This window comes from Narcine bancroftii, chromosome 1, assembly GCF_036971445.1.
Source record: "Narcine bancroftii isolate sNarBan1 chromosome 1, sNarBan1.hap1, whole genome shotgun sequence".
Taxonomy (NCBI): domain Eukaryota; kingdom Metazoa; phylum Chordata; class Chondrichthyes; order Torpediniformes; family Narcinidae; genus Narcine; species Narcine bancroftii.
Genome location: NC_091469.1, coordinates 215,524,038 through 215,541,255, shown reverse-complemented (window position 1 = coordinate 215,541,255; position 17,218 = coordinate 215,524,038). Strand labels below are relative to the sequence as shown.

At 37.2% G+C, this 17,218-nt stretch overlaps 1 protein-coding gene across 10 annotated transcripts in view; it reads left to right on the top strand.

Moving 5' to 3' along the window:
- The window catches only part of mef2cb (myocyte enhancer factor 2cb), a 270,409-nt gene that overhangs the window by 97,411 nt on the left and 155,780 nt on the right, over nt 1–17,218 (top strand). For all 10 annotated transcript variants that reach the window (XM_069890549.1, XM_069890557.1, XM_069890591.1 and 7 more), the window contains one exon: nt 12,374–12,557. In XM_069890549.1, coding sequence (XP_069746650.1) covers nt 12,504–12,557 — 54 coding nt within the window. In that variant the 5' untranslated portion in view covers nt 12,374–12,503. The remainder of the gene's footprint in view (nt 1–12,373; nt 12,558–17,218) is intronic.

The following is a 17,218-nucleotide window of genomic DNA, read 5'->3' as shown; positions in this document are numbered from 1 at the left end:
CTGCCTCCACCACCATTACTGGTAGCACATTCCATGCACCCACAGACTCTATGTGAAAACCTTGCCTTTTATCACTCTCTTCCCCCACCCCGGCTCATACTTGTACCTTAAAACTGTGAATCTTCATGTTAGCCATTTCAATCCTGGGAAAAGCCTCAGGTCTTCCATGTGATCAATGCTTCATGTCATCTTATGCACCTCTATCAGGTTACTCCATGGAGAAAAGACCAAGCTAACTCAACCTAACCTCCAATCTAATGTTCTCCAATCTAAATAGCATCCTTGAACCCTCTGCACCCTCTCTATAGCATTCACATCTTTTCTGCAGTGAGGTGGCCAGAACACAATATTCAAAGTGGGATCTAACTGAGCCATTATACGGCTGTAACAATACAGCTCGAGCTCAATCCGTGTGTGCAACAACTCAAAATCTTTCGGTTCTTCCACACTGCTCAGAGACCTTCCATTAATGTTGTATTCTGCCTTCAAATTTGACCTACTGAAATAAACCACCACACTTTTCTGGGTTAAACTCCAACTATCACTTCTCAGCTCAGATCTGCATCATATCAATGTCCCTTTGTAATCTTTGGCAACCTTTCAGACTATCTATAACTCCACCAACCTGCACATCATCTGCAAACTTACTAACCCACTCTTCCACTTCCTTATTTAGGTCACTTATACCAAATAAAATCATGAAGAGGAGGGAGCCCTGGAACACATCCATGTGGAACACCACTGGTCACTAACCTCTCTGCAGAATTCAAACCATCTACAGCCACTCTCTGGCCAAGCAAATTCTGTATCTACAGAGTTCCTGTTTGGCTGTAGCAAGTATTTTGGTGCATTTGTAGTTTTTTGTACTTGCATAGATGACAAACTCTCATAACAAGGTTGATAATCTATTCTGACAATCATCTGAAACATTCAAATCAACACTCAATGGCTTTTGCCTCAAGAGTAATGGTTGTTCAGCAAACCATCACTGAACAATCTCTCCCTCTGGTAAATTCCATACTGCACTGGTTTCACCTGCTTGCATGCAAGGTCACAAGATGTCCTTGTATGCTGATTATGTCAGATATGAAGAGACATTCCACAAAATGAGTCTTTTCCAAACTTGTAATATTGGGTTTCCTGATTCATGCTAATGAAACATAAATTCAGGTAAACCCCTTTAATGGCAGAGTATGCTCTTTGTAGGATTTTCTATACACAAGCTCTGAGAAGATAAACATCTGGTATCAGCAGTGGCCTTCAGGAAATCAACCTCAATGAACCCAGCCTTTTCTCATAGCTCACTGAACAGAGATCCTATCTTGGCTTTGAAGAGCACATTAGAGCTATCAAGGAGAGGAACACCTGTTTAAGACACTAAACTTTGCTTCCACGCAGTCATTTCATCTGATCGAATTGTCATCAAGAAATCACTGCTTATAAAAGTACAAAAATACAAGATCATACTCTAATTTTGAGAGATTCCAATTTTAAACTCACCAGTCAGACTCGATAAATGTCTTCCAGATAACATACAACTTTACCACATCTGGGGCTTTGCATATCTCACACCATATCTAGAACTTGCTTTGTGTTGTGTCCCTGACTGAAGGACCACATGAAATTCATAGGAAATATCAAAATATTAGATTCATTGAAATTGTCCGGGAGAGATGAATAAAAAATAGTGGTATTATTGGCCTTCATAAAATTAAATTTTGCTTATGAGGCAGGAGGTGCTCAGTGTATTATAGAATTATAGAAAATAGTTGGAGCAAGCCATTCATCCCTTCAAGCCTATACAGTGGTTTCATCGTTCAGTCAGTGTAATCACTTACCACTGTGTCAGTATCAGCTAGTTGAAGGATAGTAGTAGTGGTATTCTCTAGATCAGCCCTTTTCAAAGGGGGGTGGGTGCCATATGCCCCCCCCCCCCACCAACCCTACTCCAATGGCGAGCACATTTAAAGGACCCATGGACTAATGGAAGAGTTGTTGTTTGCCAGAAGAATTAAAACAGATACTAAGGGACTGATTATATTTTCAAAGATGTTGGGAATAACATAAACAAGAACAGTATTCCATTCAAGAACATAGTTGCCTTTGAGGTTCAATGGTTGGAGGATACAGAGTTCATCACACACTTGAAAAAATGTTCTTCCTTCAGTCTTTACTGTTCATTATGTCATTTATTGGGAGCCAATAATCATTTATAGAGGATATATTCCATGATGACCAACAAGCAGCTGAATGTGAAAACCTGAGGAGAAAGAGAGGAAAAACTGATATGGCAACTTAAACAGCAACTTTTAGTCCAGGATTTCCATGAATCCAATTTTAACAACAGTAAATACACGTTTGGCACCTTTACAATGACAGCAATCAGGATAGGGGTTCAAATCCCACATTGTCTGTAAGAAGTTTGTACGTTCTCCCTTTGTCTGTGTGGGTTTTCCCTGGGGGGCTCTGATTTCCTCCCATCATTCGAAATGTACTGTAAGTTAATTGAGTATAAATTGGATGGCATGGACTCATGGACTGAAATGACCTGTCACTATTACTGAATATCTAAATTTTAAAAAAATTAAACTGTTTCAATTTCTCTTTCATCAATGATCCCACCCTTTTATCTTCTGATTGCCTCTTCCCTTCTGATTTATCTCTTTGATCACTGCATTTTCTCCTTGCTCACAATGCAAAGAAAAAATTGACACAAAATCAGTGCTAGAGGCCAAATTTCATAAATCAAAATGTGGCGCATTGCCTAGAAACGTTAATTGATTAATCAGTCTTGAGGGTCTCCTTAGTGTTCATCTTCTATATATCCTTTTATGTCCTCTTGCTTCTAAATCTGCTAACCCCTGTTTTTGGCATGGGTTATTTAAAGAACTGCAGACTTGGTGGTGAAGATTGCAAATTGTCTTTTGATCTTTTAACTGTATCACTTCAGTAGAGTACAAATATTTGGGGTGATTCTAAAGCTACTGTCATTATGATGAGGATGGGAGTGCAAATAAATGCCTTGATGTGAGAAAGAATAACGGTTGTACTCTATTAAGCCACTGCTGCGGTGTGGCACCTATGCAATCAAAATTTCAACATTGTTATTAACAGCAATGATGGCAGACAAACTGAGTTTGATAAGAGCAGGTTCGATCAGGCGGTAGCCCGCTGCTGCACACACTCCAGATGTTTCTGTCCATTTTACTCCTTGTATTCTCAGGGCAAGTTTATTAAGTCAAGTTGCACATTCTTGAATGAATTTTGAATGTAAATAAAAAATGTTGGGGATGTTGAACGTCATTGTAATACATATGCTATCAATTGATAATATGATCAGAAACTGTCAGAGCCTTGAAAATTTTCTGTGTCTGAAATTTGATTAAAATGATGCAAAAATTGTCGCTTTTAATGGCTACATTTTAATAAATGGAACTTTTGATAAATCACCATTTCTCTTTTTGTAGCTGAGTGCATAATCAGTATTATATTAATCAGAAATATTATTTTAATATCAGACCGATAGTGTTGCCTTGTTAATTGGAATGGCTGGAAAGCTGCTCTTTTTATTCTGTTGTCTTTTTGAATTTAAATTGTAATGTGGGGGGGGGGGAAAGGAAAGGATTTATTTGGATTATTATTTACTTATTTGTCTTAGCACTGGACAGGAGTTGGAGTGATTTAAAAAAAATTGCGTTCTATGGAGCTTTACTCATTTATTGTTCACATAGACAATCAGAAGACCAGTTTGGGGTGCTACAGTGAAAGAAAATCAGACAGTTTGTGCAATGAGAAGGAAGTGGAGAGTTTTGGTTCCCATTTTGCACTTCTGGAACAGTTTAAGGAAGGAAGCACCTTTACACCTTTTATTGTTGGTGGTTACTGACATCACATCCTTCCTCGACCACTTTCTGCGTATTTCCTGTCATTCTGTCAGTGCTTTGCTTGCTGTGGGGGCTGATGGCAATGGAGAGAGTGGGTGAGGGGTTGGGGCTGTGAGCAAGAGACAAAAACCTCTCCAGATGTCCATAGGACCTACTTCCTAACTTGAAATCAAATCATTCTTTCTCGAGTAATGCTGTGTCTGTCAAATCAAAGATCCTAAACCCATGAGAGCTTAAGTTCCCTTTTTTCAGCTACAATACTAGATTTTCTTGCTTTCAGCTGTTAAACTAAGTCTCTGCTGAGAATTTTTATTTCTACTTGCGGAAAAGAAAGTTAACCCTTTCTTCTCCAGTGAAAAGGCAAAAACAATTTAGTCCAAAATGTCATATTTCTGTTTCTTTGAACAAGGACACTTAAATACATGTGTAATGTGAAATTTTGCTTGGTTTGTATACTGTAACCTTCAAGGGAATTGTGTATGTAACTGATTCTTGAATCACATGGGTCATTGGGTATGTGAACTTTGGTCAAGAAATCAATATTTTCACTATTGTACTTTTATTTTTCTATAGTTGGCTTGCACACTTCGTTCCTGAAACAGCAAGTGCATTGCGCCACATGGTACCTAAGTAGATGATCTCACTGGGTCAATTTATGTGATTTACGTAGTTTTGAAAATGATTGTAAGATCTAGAATTTGATACAGCACCAGGATTCAAATCCTGTGCTGTTGTAAGGAGTTTGTACATTTTCCCCTATGTCTGCATGGGTTTTCCCTGGAGGCTTCAGTTTCCTCCCACCCTTCAAAACATAACAAAATGTTGGTTAATTGGGTGTAAATTGGGCGACATAGGTTCATGGGCCAAAATGGCCTGTTATCAGGTTGTATGTCTATTTTTTTTAAATTGTCTCTAAATACGATATTGAGCATGCAGTATTGCAGGGTTTGCAGCCTTGCCTTGTGCATGCTTCTGTCATAATAGAACAAACTTAATGTATAACTAAATATATTGACTATCCTACTCTGCAAGAAATGTTTTATAAGGGAAAGATACCATTAACTGTGTCACGCCAACACAGTGGTGCTACAGCTTCAATACAGAATTGTTTCAGTAAAACGAGAAGGCATTTTCATGGCTTTGTACAGTTTTGATTTCATAACATAATAACATAACATAACAATTACAGCACGGAAACAGGCCATTAGGCCCTTCTAGTCTGCACCGAACCAAACACCCCTTTCTAGTCCCACCTCCCTGCACAATGCCCATAACCCTCCATCTTCTTCTCATCCATATACCTGTCCAACCTTTTCTTAAATAATACAATTGACTCCGCCGCCACTATTTCTCCCGGAAGATCATTCCACACGGCTACCACTCTCTGAGTAAAGAAGTTCCCCCTCATGTTACCTCTAAACCTCTGCCCCTTAATTCTTAACTCATGTCCTCTTGTTTTAATCTTTCCTCCTCTTAACAGAAATAGTCTATCCCTTTCATAATCTTAAATACTTCTATCAAATCCCCTCTCAACCTTCTGCGCTCCAAAGAATAAAGACTTAATCTGTCCAATCTCTCCCTATACTCTAGATGCTTAAACCCAGGTAACATTCTGGTAAACAAAGCACCTTTGTTTACACCTTTAACAAGTTTCGAAAATTGTTATTGTATATATGAATTTTAGAATAAGACAAAGCTGATTTGATGGGATCTCAGAAAGCCATCATATCTACTGAAAAAATTAATACATTAATAGGATCACTTTTTTAACTTTGCAGAATATAAGCTGATATTACTTTTGTGATTGCACCAAATACATATCTAATTGTGGCAAGATTGTTTTATTCCATCTCTTGCAATACTGACTGTTATTTTCAAATTCAATTGCATTTTTTTTTGTTTTTTGTGCAGTTGGATTTGATTTTTATATCTGGAGCTAAATGTACTAGAAAATACTTCTGCATGGGTTCCCCACACCATTCATTAGCGTGAATATCTAATGCCAAAGTGGACCTCATTACTTGCATTAATTGTACACCATGAAAAGTGGAAGTAGATAAGAGATCAATACAGAAAGTAACTTGCTTCCTCCTATAAATTTCATTCTGCCCTTTATGTTAAAGTTAGGAGGTATGGGGGGTGGGGGGAAGAGAAATAATTACACTTTTACAATGTCCAAAACAGTTTCATGCCATTTTCAAATAAATTATTAGAGAGCAAAAGTATAAAATTATATTGACATTTGGAGTTTATTTACATTAACTTTCCATGAGATAACCAAGCATAATCCAGTTCAAATGTATTTTGCAAGTGTGCACACTGTTATGAGCCCAGAGGACCATAAACCCAGTAGTAATAGATATTCACCAAGACAAATGGTTACTTAAACAAAAGTTGCTTTTAATTACCTTTAAACGTGAAAACAGAAACACACTTTAACTTATCACTATTAAATAACCTAGCTTAACCCCCTTCTAATTCTAAGTGAACATGTATGAAATGTGTGTATAAGTTCAGGGAAGTTCTTTGATTCACAGTCAAATCTCACTTGTCATTCCTCCAAGTTCATTGGTTGCAGGCAATTCTTTTATGAAGTTCACCAGGCTTTGGTTCTTGAACAGTAAATGGTTACGACTCAGGAGGGCTCTTGTCAGATTTGAGAGAGAGAGAGATTTGTTGTTCGCTGGACACCCACAACTGATTCCTTGTAACCAGCCACTTCAGTGTCTTGCCAAAGAAACTTGCCCCATCATTGCTCTCCAGATGATAGCCTCTTTATTTCATGTCACCAGAGTTCCTTTTTGTTTCTCTTATTTCAAGTGAAACATTAGGCAGCCAGTCCTCTCCTTGCATGAACCATGAGGGCTTTGACCAGACTGAACTAAGCATTCACAACCCGTCTTCCAAATGGGGATTTTCCACAAGCTTTCCAGCTTGTCCTGTTCCAGTCCCAGCTGCTCCTGCTGACTGTAGCACTGCAGAACTGAATTCTCTCTCTCTCTCTCTCTCCTCTCTCCCCTCTCTCTCTCTCTCTCTCCTCTCTCTCTCTCTCTCTCTGTGAAAAAGCCTGTTTTTCTCTCACTGCTTGCAAAACCACATGACCTTCTTAGAACAGCAAGTTTCACTCCAGAGAGCCTGTGACTCTGAGTTCTTTCATCTGTTGCCTTTTTGTAAACAACAGTCCATTAGTGAAGTCTCTTGGGCACTCTTCAAATCTTTTGCAAAGACTGTTGGCCCCGATATGGGGCAGAGTTCCAGATTTTTAAATAAGATCAATTTAAAGTGTTTGTATGTGACCTACACTAAAAAAAAACCTGTCCCAATTTATCTCCCAAAAACTTGTCTATAATCTGTCACAACACAAGGTTACTATCTGTGCTGTTACTTTACTGTGTTTATGACGAGGTATTATTGAAGGATTGGTCCATATTAAATATTTTATGGAATTTTGCTCAAAATAACCAGAGTTACAATGAAAGTAAGAGAAATACAGAAATTTAAGTGCTAAAGAATGCCTAAATGTTTTATGTTATCAACGCTCTAAAGCAGGGGTGTCAAACTCAAATTCACGGAGGGCCAAAATTAAAAACTTGGACTAAGTTGAGGGCCAAACTAAATATTTATTGAAAATTTTCAACAACATCTGCATGTTTTCTCTTCTTTCAACATATGTAATTTTAAACTTTTTCTTATTAAAATAAATGTTTAATAATAGTTTTGGATAAACTCTTTCCAGAAGCATTAACAAATGAGAAATAGAATATTCAATAAATAATATTTCTCTATAGAGGATTTGTCAAATGTTGCTAGTGTGCTGTCGAATAGTAAAATCTGAGGGCTATTGAGAATGTGGGAGAATAACATGATTCCTGAAACAATCAAATGGGTGACTGATTGTGGGCATGAACTCTAGCAGGGTTATTTGCCATGCCCTTTTTCCATTGGTACAGATATCCTTTGATTTACATACTTTTCAATTTTTATACCTAATGAGCTTGTATCCAGGTGCAGGACCATTTTTAACCAGGAATATATTTATCACTGTGACATGAAACTATTGGAAGATCGTTTTATCCTGAGATTAAAGTTCATAATACTTACTCAGGCCTGTGTGCGGGAGGGCGGGGTTTGCAGGCGATCGGGTTGGACAACGACAGTGCGGGGGCATCGGCTCTCGCTGCAGGGCGGCATCTCGGCGGATCAGCGGCCCCGTCACCGTGAGTCGCGGGTCGGCCTGCGTCAGGGAGGGGGAGTGGGCAACGGTCCTGGCGAGGTCAGGCCCGAGGCCTCCGGTTCCGGATGCTGGGAAGCGGCCTTGGCTTCCCCTGACACCGGCCAGGTCCCAAAACCAGAGTCTACGGTGAGACCCTGCAACGTAAACAGAGGAGGTGGGGGCAATTAGCGGGCTGACACCAATGAATTCTGGGATTTGTTGTATTACTGTGCATGCGCTATACTGGCGCGGCGGCCAGCGGGTCACCTCTAATACATTTTTGAAATGATCTTGCGGGCCAGAGTTTGACATGTGTGCTCTAAAGGTTTGGTTAATACAAAACTAACTTGATAGCGTAAAGGTTCATTTAAAAACTGGAGAAAGTAATAATTCTTTGGTTGGATGATGTTTTGATCAGTTCAGTTCATCAAGGCACAAGAGAGACAGTTTCTTCATGCAAAGTGTGATTAAATATTTAGAATGCGCAGAAAAGGGCAAAATCCTAAAATTATTTAACAAACACTTGGATGCTTCAGAGAAACACAGACTACAGATTCTGGAATCTTGAGCAAACAGTGAAATACTGCAAGAACTCAGCAGGTCAAACAACATCCAGGAAGAAAAGGTCAATGTTCTGCTACCAGACCCTTTATCAACACTTTAAAAAAAAATAAAAATAAAAAGTGAAATGACATGAAAAAGGGGAAAAGAAGCTGTGGGGATAGTGACCCAGAGGTGATTTGTGTCACTTGGGAGAATTGGGAGTCAATTCCACCTAAAGCTAAGTTTGGTTAAATGGGAATTCTTTATCTGTAAATATTTTGCATTGTGATAAAAGTTCAGATTGTTTAGAATTTGATCTAGCTATTCAGGTGTAATCTTTTATCACAGAAGCAGATCTATGATCCTCCATAGCAGCCAATCAGATATTAAGGGACTCAGACTACTAAATGTGTTTGAACATATCCTAAGCTAATATACAGCATGAATTATTACAGAGAAATTTTGGAAGAATAACTTAATATATGTGTGAATATTGATTAACTTAAACTACACAGACTAAAGATATTGGTGCTGATGCACTTCATTCTTGTAGCATGAAGAATTTCTCATTTGGTGACACCATACTTCTAATTTTTTCCAAAAAACTGAGATGATTACAAATAAAATAAACCTAAATTTGAAATCTTAATAATCTATAATCAATGTAATATTTTCAAAGCTATTGCAGTATTTTTCTAAAGCTAATAAATCTGTTGAAATCTTCCATGGATGCACCAGTGATGCCATGAAGATTTGTGAGCCGATACTTTCATGACTGCATTAAATGTTATCATAGGACAAAACTGATTTAGTGTAGAAACAGGAACATCTTACACAGGAATCTCTACTGTTCTTTGTGTGCCAGATTAAACTTGATACATAATCAGCAAGCCTATTTATTTAAAAGAGAGGTCTAACTCTGAGGGACGATAAGTGAATGGAAATTTGCCTTTTTAATGTAATTTAGTATAATTCATTATATTTAATTATTTTTGCATATATTAGTATTTTAAATATTAAATGTTGTTAAAAATATAATTGCATTTTCAAGTTTTGGTATGTGAGTGCTGCTGACAAGGCCAGTATTTAGGGCCAGTCTTTAACTGCTTTAGAACGTGTTACAGTAGTTTATAAGCAAATTGAACTGCTACAGTTCCTTTACTTCCACAGCATTTTGAACAGGTACTTCAAGGATTTAGACCAGTGGCAATGAAGGATTGGCAACATATATTTAAAGCATGTTTTATTTTAAATAGTTCTTTGAATATTTCTGAATCTCTGATCCTTTGAGCCAGGACATAACTATCTCTCAAATCAATTCAATAGGCAAAGATAGTTGTTTACAACTGGAAACTGGACACATTCTCCCAGTGTTTGGATGGGTTTCCCTCTGGATGCTCCAGTCTCCTCCCACTCTTCAAAAACATACAGGGTTTGTAGGTTAATTGTTGTATTAGGGCAGCATGGACTCATGGGCTGGAAGGGTCTGTTAGCATGCTGTATGTCTAAAATAAAAGAAAGGCTTGCAGTGCACTCAAAGTTTGTGTAAGAGTTAAAATGCAAGTTACAAGCAGATTTTCCAAACAGTCTATGAAGATATTTGCATTCTTTGAGTGTCTTCATAGAAACATATTCTTAGCCAAGTTCCCTCCCTCTCTCTCTCTCTATTTGCATGTTTCAGATAATGGTCAGTTTTTGATTTTCCTTTGGTCTATGAAGATGGAAAGACTGGAGATGGTCTGAAAACTTTTATTGATCGTTTTAATCATTGTTTAATTGTTTTAATACTATATAACAAAGTTTTAATGTAGTAATTGATATAAGGTTAATAAACCATGGAAAACTCATCTCAACTTTAGTATGGACTATTTGAACGAGTCATAAACAATGACATTCAAGCCTCTCTCGGCAATTATAAAGGAAGATGGTTGCAATAGCTGGTTTCCTGAAAGAAGTTTGCAACATGGATTATTGTAGCCAAGATTGGGTGAAGCAGGCAAGTCTACAGAAGATTCACCTTCTTGGAATTGTACTTCCAGAGTGGTCCCACTTCCACATATTGGGTTGTAGCCTTTTCTACATTGCTGGCTAGAAGAGTGATCTTATTTAAGTGTAAAGATTTTAATCCATCTACTTTAACTCAATTGATCTTTCAAATTGTCATGTTTAAGTTTAGAGAATGTTAGGAGTCGTATATTTGATACTTCTGTTAAATTTGAAGGGGCTTGATGAACTTTTATAAATTATTTCCACATGACTTAGAATAATTATATTCCCTCCCAGACTATATTTTCTTTTCTCTTTGTTGGTGAAGACCAGATGATCAAATTTTAATAATAAATTCTCAGGATAGGCTGCTTAGTATTTTTTTTTTTAAAGATTAGGTGGAATTTTATATAATATAATGTTTTTTTTAACATTTCAGTTTGAGGAGATGAGAATATATTTGTTAATTGTAATGCAATGTTATATCATGTCTTATAGTGATATTTTTCCTTTTTGATTATGTACTTCTAATCTCTTCATGTATTATTTACCTATACTATGATTAATAAAAAGATTGAAAAAGAAAAAGAAGATTCAGCTTCTCCTATCAGCGTTTTCCACAAGAAAATGTTAAAAATGTGTGATTAGAAAAGGACATTACAGGAAGTTTGATCCTTCCTCATTGTGAATTATTATGCAATATTGAGACACTATAGATTGTTTTGTAATTAAGAACATTTTGTGTGTTTTCTTAATTTATTCATCTTCCACGATCTGCAATTTAAAACTTGTTTTTGAATTTTTCCAGTTGAAGAAAGGATGTCAACCTGAAATATTAACCCTGTTTCCCTCTCCACAGATGCTGCCTGACTTGCTGAGAATTTCCTGCATTGAACTAACCCCTTTTTAAATCCTGTTTTATTTTACTCTTGACAAATGGTTCAAGCCTGAAATGTTGGTTATCCTTTACTTCCTGTAGATGCTAAGTTTCTCCAGCACTTTTGTATATTGCACTACAATCACACCAAACTTTCCCGTTAAACTCTTTTTATTGTTGTTTTTCATGTCCCAGTTCCTGAGGTCCTCCATGCACCTTTAAATCCTTTCTTATCAATTAATGAAGGCATATGTTAATGAGGTGACTGTGTACAGAATGTCTGTGTGCTATAAAACGTGTTCAGTAATGTTCAAATTTAAAACTCAATTTAAATAGATCTCAAAATCCATTGGATGCAATGATATAATTGTGCTAAATTCACACTTGCCACCATTCTTGAATGCTTATCCCTTCAAAATTTGCTGTGTTAGTGAGAGGATGTCTAATTAATAAAGAACAAGAGTCACCAAACATTGCAAAGACCTATCCTGTATCTTATTGACTTTAAGCAACTGGATTAACTTCTGCCTGTATTCAAATCATTCCCAATCCCTACCACCATTTCCCTGCTCCATTCCGAAAAATACTTTTTAAAAAAATGTTAATTCCAGATGGATCTGCTTATTGAAAATATGTGATTCCCACCCTTGTGTCGGTTCACCATTTTTCTCTTTCACAACTGACTCATGATGCTCCTTTGCTACTGAGCCTCCACCCATTTGTCAGTCTGGCTTTTGAGGTTCTATCCCTTGGAGGTATTTTGAAATCTTCTGGAAACCTAAACTCTGAGGAATCTTGTCCTCCATGGATATTGAAAGTGATTGAAGACTCTCTGTTTAACACAATATCCCTCTTACTTTTTGCTGTTAGGGACTGATGCAAGAATCTGTGAACTGCATGAAGTGAAGAGTACGGAGGAGGACTGGTACTGAGAAAGCGGAAGTGAGTTAAAGTCAAGAGGTACAGGATTTAAAGAGAGGAGAGAAGCAAAGCAATAAGGATGGGGAGAAAAAAGATTCAGATCACGCGGATCATGGATGAACGAAATAGACAGGTGAGGACCAGCTACAAATGCAGTTCCTTTTACAATAATTATTGCACTGAATCATTTATGTTCCTATTTCATTGCAGAGGAAGACCAATTTTATATTTTGTGTAGAAGAACCATTACATTTATATTCATAATTAATGACTCGTGCTAACCGCTTCCAATTTGTTATAATAAGTTGATTGAAACTAGAAATTAAATTAATCTCCCAAGTGGATTGACTTTATTTGCTGTTACTTACAAGTGTGCCACTGAATGCTTGCTTTCAAGGAGAATGGATTCCTCTCAGTTTCTGAAATGTCTCCCATATACACATCTGAACTTTTTTTTTGAACAGTTGTGCTATTCTGTATAGAAACAGGCCCTTTGGCTTAACCTGTCCATGACAAGCAAATTATCTACCTGTGTTCATCCCATTTGCCTGCATTTGGGCCATATAGCTCAAAACGTTTCCAATGAGTGCCCCTATCTAAATTTTTTCTTTTTAAACATTGTTATTGTCCCCACCGCCTCTGGCACTACCTTTGTGTGGAAAAAGTTGCTACTAGGTCCTTTTTAATTCATTTTCCCTCACCTTCAGTCCTCTAGTTTTTCTTTACCCTTTTTACACTCTTTCTTGAATAAATATGACGAAGGTGGATTGAGGGGTCATATCAGACCGTCTTTTATCTGCCAAGCAGGGCGTGTTGCTGCGTCCAAACAGGAAAGGAATGTGATGCTGTGCTACTTGTCCCACCTCTTTTGGTCTAGGAAGCCAGCTTCCTGTGTAAAAAGGACTCACCCGGCATTTCTTCTGTTCTGTGTGAACAAGCAAGCTGGCTTCCAGAGACAGGTCACATATATGGCAATAATATGGGTTTTTAGTGTAAAAAGAATATGTCTTCATGGGGGGGGGGGGGAAGGGGGGAGAAAGGGTGTGAACATTCACCTGTTACCAAGGAAAATGTCCTTGTGTCTCCAGTTTCTTAATATAACTTGAGACCTCTAATTATGGTTACATCCTCATGAATCTTTTCTGCCTCCTTTGCAGTTTAATAATCTCCTTCATTGTAGCTCAGCAACCAGAACATGCAGTCCTCCCAAGTGTGTTTGGTCTCACCAGTATCTTGTATAGATATTCATCTTAATTCCTGTATTCGATGCCCTGACTGATGCAAGCATGCTGGATACTTTGTTCATGACCCTGGATACCTATGTTGCCACTTCCAAGGAACTATGAACCTCTAACCCCAGGTCACAGTGTGCTACAACATGATCCAGGGCCCTACTATTTACTGTGCAATCCAGTCCTGGTTTAATTTCACAAAATGCGGCATCTTGCACTTGTCAGAGATAAATTCTATCTGCCCGTCTGAGGCTCATTTCAGATTATCTAAATTCTGTTATAATCTGAGATAACCCTCTTCTCTATCCAGTCTAATAGCAATTTTGGTGTCATCTGCAATTGTATCAACCAAGTTAACCATGTCTTCTCATGACAAGGAATTGTTATTTTTATATTACTGAAACAAAATCTCTTCAAAATAAAAATATAAGAAGTGATTTATGCTAAAAATTTGAACAACTTTGCTCTGTTTAGTTCAGTCAATTTTTAAACAACCTTCCTTGAAAATTATTAAATTACACCTTCCATCCAGTGATTGCTTTTAAGGTTTTGTTATAGATCAGAAAGATGGGACAATGAAGCTATTCTCCAAATAGACTTGTAACTTTTTTTCATTTATTCATTGATAGGCTTAATCTGTTTGATACTATAATGCTCATGTCTGTATGCTTTATATAATATGGCATTGAAAGAGATCCATTGTGCACTAATTTCATTTCTATGTGCTCAATGATTCACTCCATTTGATTAATAAAACAACATTTTGTGTAGGATTTGAACAAGTCTGAGGGGAAAAAAATTGTTTCACATACAAGCGAACCTAGGATTTATGATTGATATGTTCAATGTTTTTCCCTAAAGACTGGTTATTGCTTGAAGCCAAGTTGGAAAGCAATAATACTGCTATTATCCAGCTATGTTTTTGATTTCTTCAAATAATTTACAGTTGAAAACTAAAATTAAGGTCTTTAATATTAGTTTATAAATCATTTACTTTACTCATAAACCAAATTGATTCAGGGAATGGGTAGTTTAACCTGGATTTAAGTCCAATCCAATCTGTTGGGATGCAAGTCTTTTCTGTTTACTGGTTATAAGGATCATCTGTAAAATGAGCTTGTTTAACCTTGGAACAACCTATTGAACCAGAATAAATATTTTATTTGTGATCTGTTCATATAGTCTCCTAGCCCATAACACAAAATTACTATTAAACAGTATTAATTGGAAAACTGTGTGGAAAAAGTCTTGTATGTACCAGTAATTAATGCAGAAAGTCATTTTCTAAAGTAAGATGGAATATTATAGAGGCACAGCAAGAAATATTTGTGTAATATATTTCAGTTTTTACCTGCCAGATTAGAAATATTTTATGTGGTATTTTCATCCACTTTCATTAAAATTCAAATCTTTTTATAAGAGTAGTTGAAAATTCTTAAAAATATGTAGTCATCTCGGATTGAAGAAGCAATTTACTCCATCATAAGGAGTAGAATGGATAGATTTAAGTCACTGCCCTCTCACTACTTGGAATTTATTGGGAATTTGAATTGTTGTATTTGTGCCTCCAAAAAGACTGATCCTTGGACCTTGTGGGTCTAAAGGAGATGTAGGCTAAATCTTTGTCTTCACAACCTTCTGTTGCCAGCCATTTCCCTCCTATTCATTACAAGGCTTAGCCACTTGTCTGAAACAACATTATGGGAATGATGTGACAGCCTATTGTCGTGCTCCTAACAGTTCACTATGAAGAAATTATTGGACAAGATACCCCTCAGTACTCTTGACACAAAATCCTTTTAATTTCATTCATTTACTTCAGTGTAATTGTAATTTTGTTGGTTTTTGCCTTTTGCCACTGATCTAGACCTTCATGGAGTTGACACTTCAATGCAATACTGAGATGTTACATGTAGTCAATTGTGCTGTTTTTGAATAAGACATTTTCGACTGGTTCTTGTGGTTCAGATGGATGTTATTCGAAAAAGAACAATTGCATCCTTGACTTCCTTTCGGGGAAACCTCAAGCGGTCCGAATTGGTAACAGCACTTCCAAGACCTTCACATTGAGCAAGGCCCCCCCTCCCCCCCCCCCCACCAGGGCTGCGTGCTTAGTCCACTGATGTTCTCTCTACTAACTCACCACTGTAGCTAAACACAGCTCGAACCACATCATCGTTCGCTGACAACACAACTGTGGTAGGCCTTATTAGTAAGAATGAGGAGTCTGTATAGCGAGATGAGATGCAGTCGCTAACTGACTGGTGCAGAGCCAACACCTGTATCTGAACATTAGTAAAACAAAATAAATGGTTGTTGACTTCAGGAGGGCCCAGGGAGTTCATGCTCCGCTGACCATTAACAGCTCAATCATTGAGATCGTCAAGAGTATAAAGTTCCTTGGAGTACACTTGGCAGAGAATCTCACCTGGTCCCTTAACACCAGCTCCATAGCTAAGAAAGGCCAGCAGCGAAGGCTGAGGAAACTTCATCTCCCATCCTCACTACATTCTACAGTGGATGTATTGAGAGTATCCTAATTGGAACTTCAGTTACTTCTCCAGAGGAACTTTGGGAAAAGATTTTTGGATTGGTTAATTCTTCTTCATTATGTGCCTGACACTCATTGATTCAGTTTAAAGTGGTACATCGGGTTTGTATGTTGAAAGATAAATTGCCCTATATCTTGCCTAATGTTAGTCCCATGTGTGACAGATGTAAATCACAAGTGGCCACACTAACACATTTGTTCTGGTCTTGCTCTGTATTGGAGAAGTATTGGACAAATATTTTCAAGACTTTGTCAATTATACTGGGTATTAGATTATAATCTAATCCATTGCCTGCAATTTTTGGAACTATAGTCCCAGCAATGGATCAAGTTCCCACTTCTGCACATCGAGTTGTAGCCTTTACTACACTGTTGGCCAGAAGAGCCATTTTATTTAAATAGAAAGATCCTAATTCACCTACTTTGATGCAATGGCTCTCTGAAGTTATGTCATATTTAAGTTTAGAAAAAAGTAGAAGTTGCACTTTTGATACCTCTGTTAAGTTTGAAGAGACTTTGCGTCCTTTTATTTTCTATTTTCATATGAGTTCATTTGTATTTTGACTACCTTCCAGACTGTTCTGGATTTCTGTTGTTTTTTTTTAATGTCAAGGACCAGATAAATAGTTTGTTCTGATTTGTTGTAGTAAACTCTCAGTTTAGGCTGCCCAGCCCCTTTTTTTTTAAAAGAAAAACATCTTGGTAGGTTATATTGGGATTTAACAATAATTTTTTTCTCTTTTGAATATTCCAAATTGAGGAGAAAGGGACCATGTTGTTTAATATTTTATGTTACACATTGTATTATGTATTGCAATATATTGAATCTGTTTTTACTCTTTGATTCTGTAGTCTATTCTCTTTATGAATTGGCTACTATAATATATTTAATAAAAAGATTGAAAAATATATTTTTAAAAAAGGCATCCTGTGCAACTGCATCACTGCCTGGTTTGGGAGCTGAACCACCTTGGACCGCAAGACCCTGCAGAGGATAGTGAAGCCAGCAGA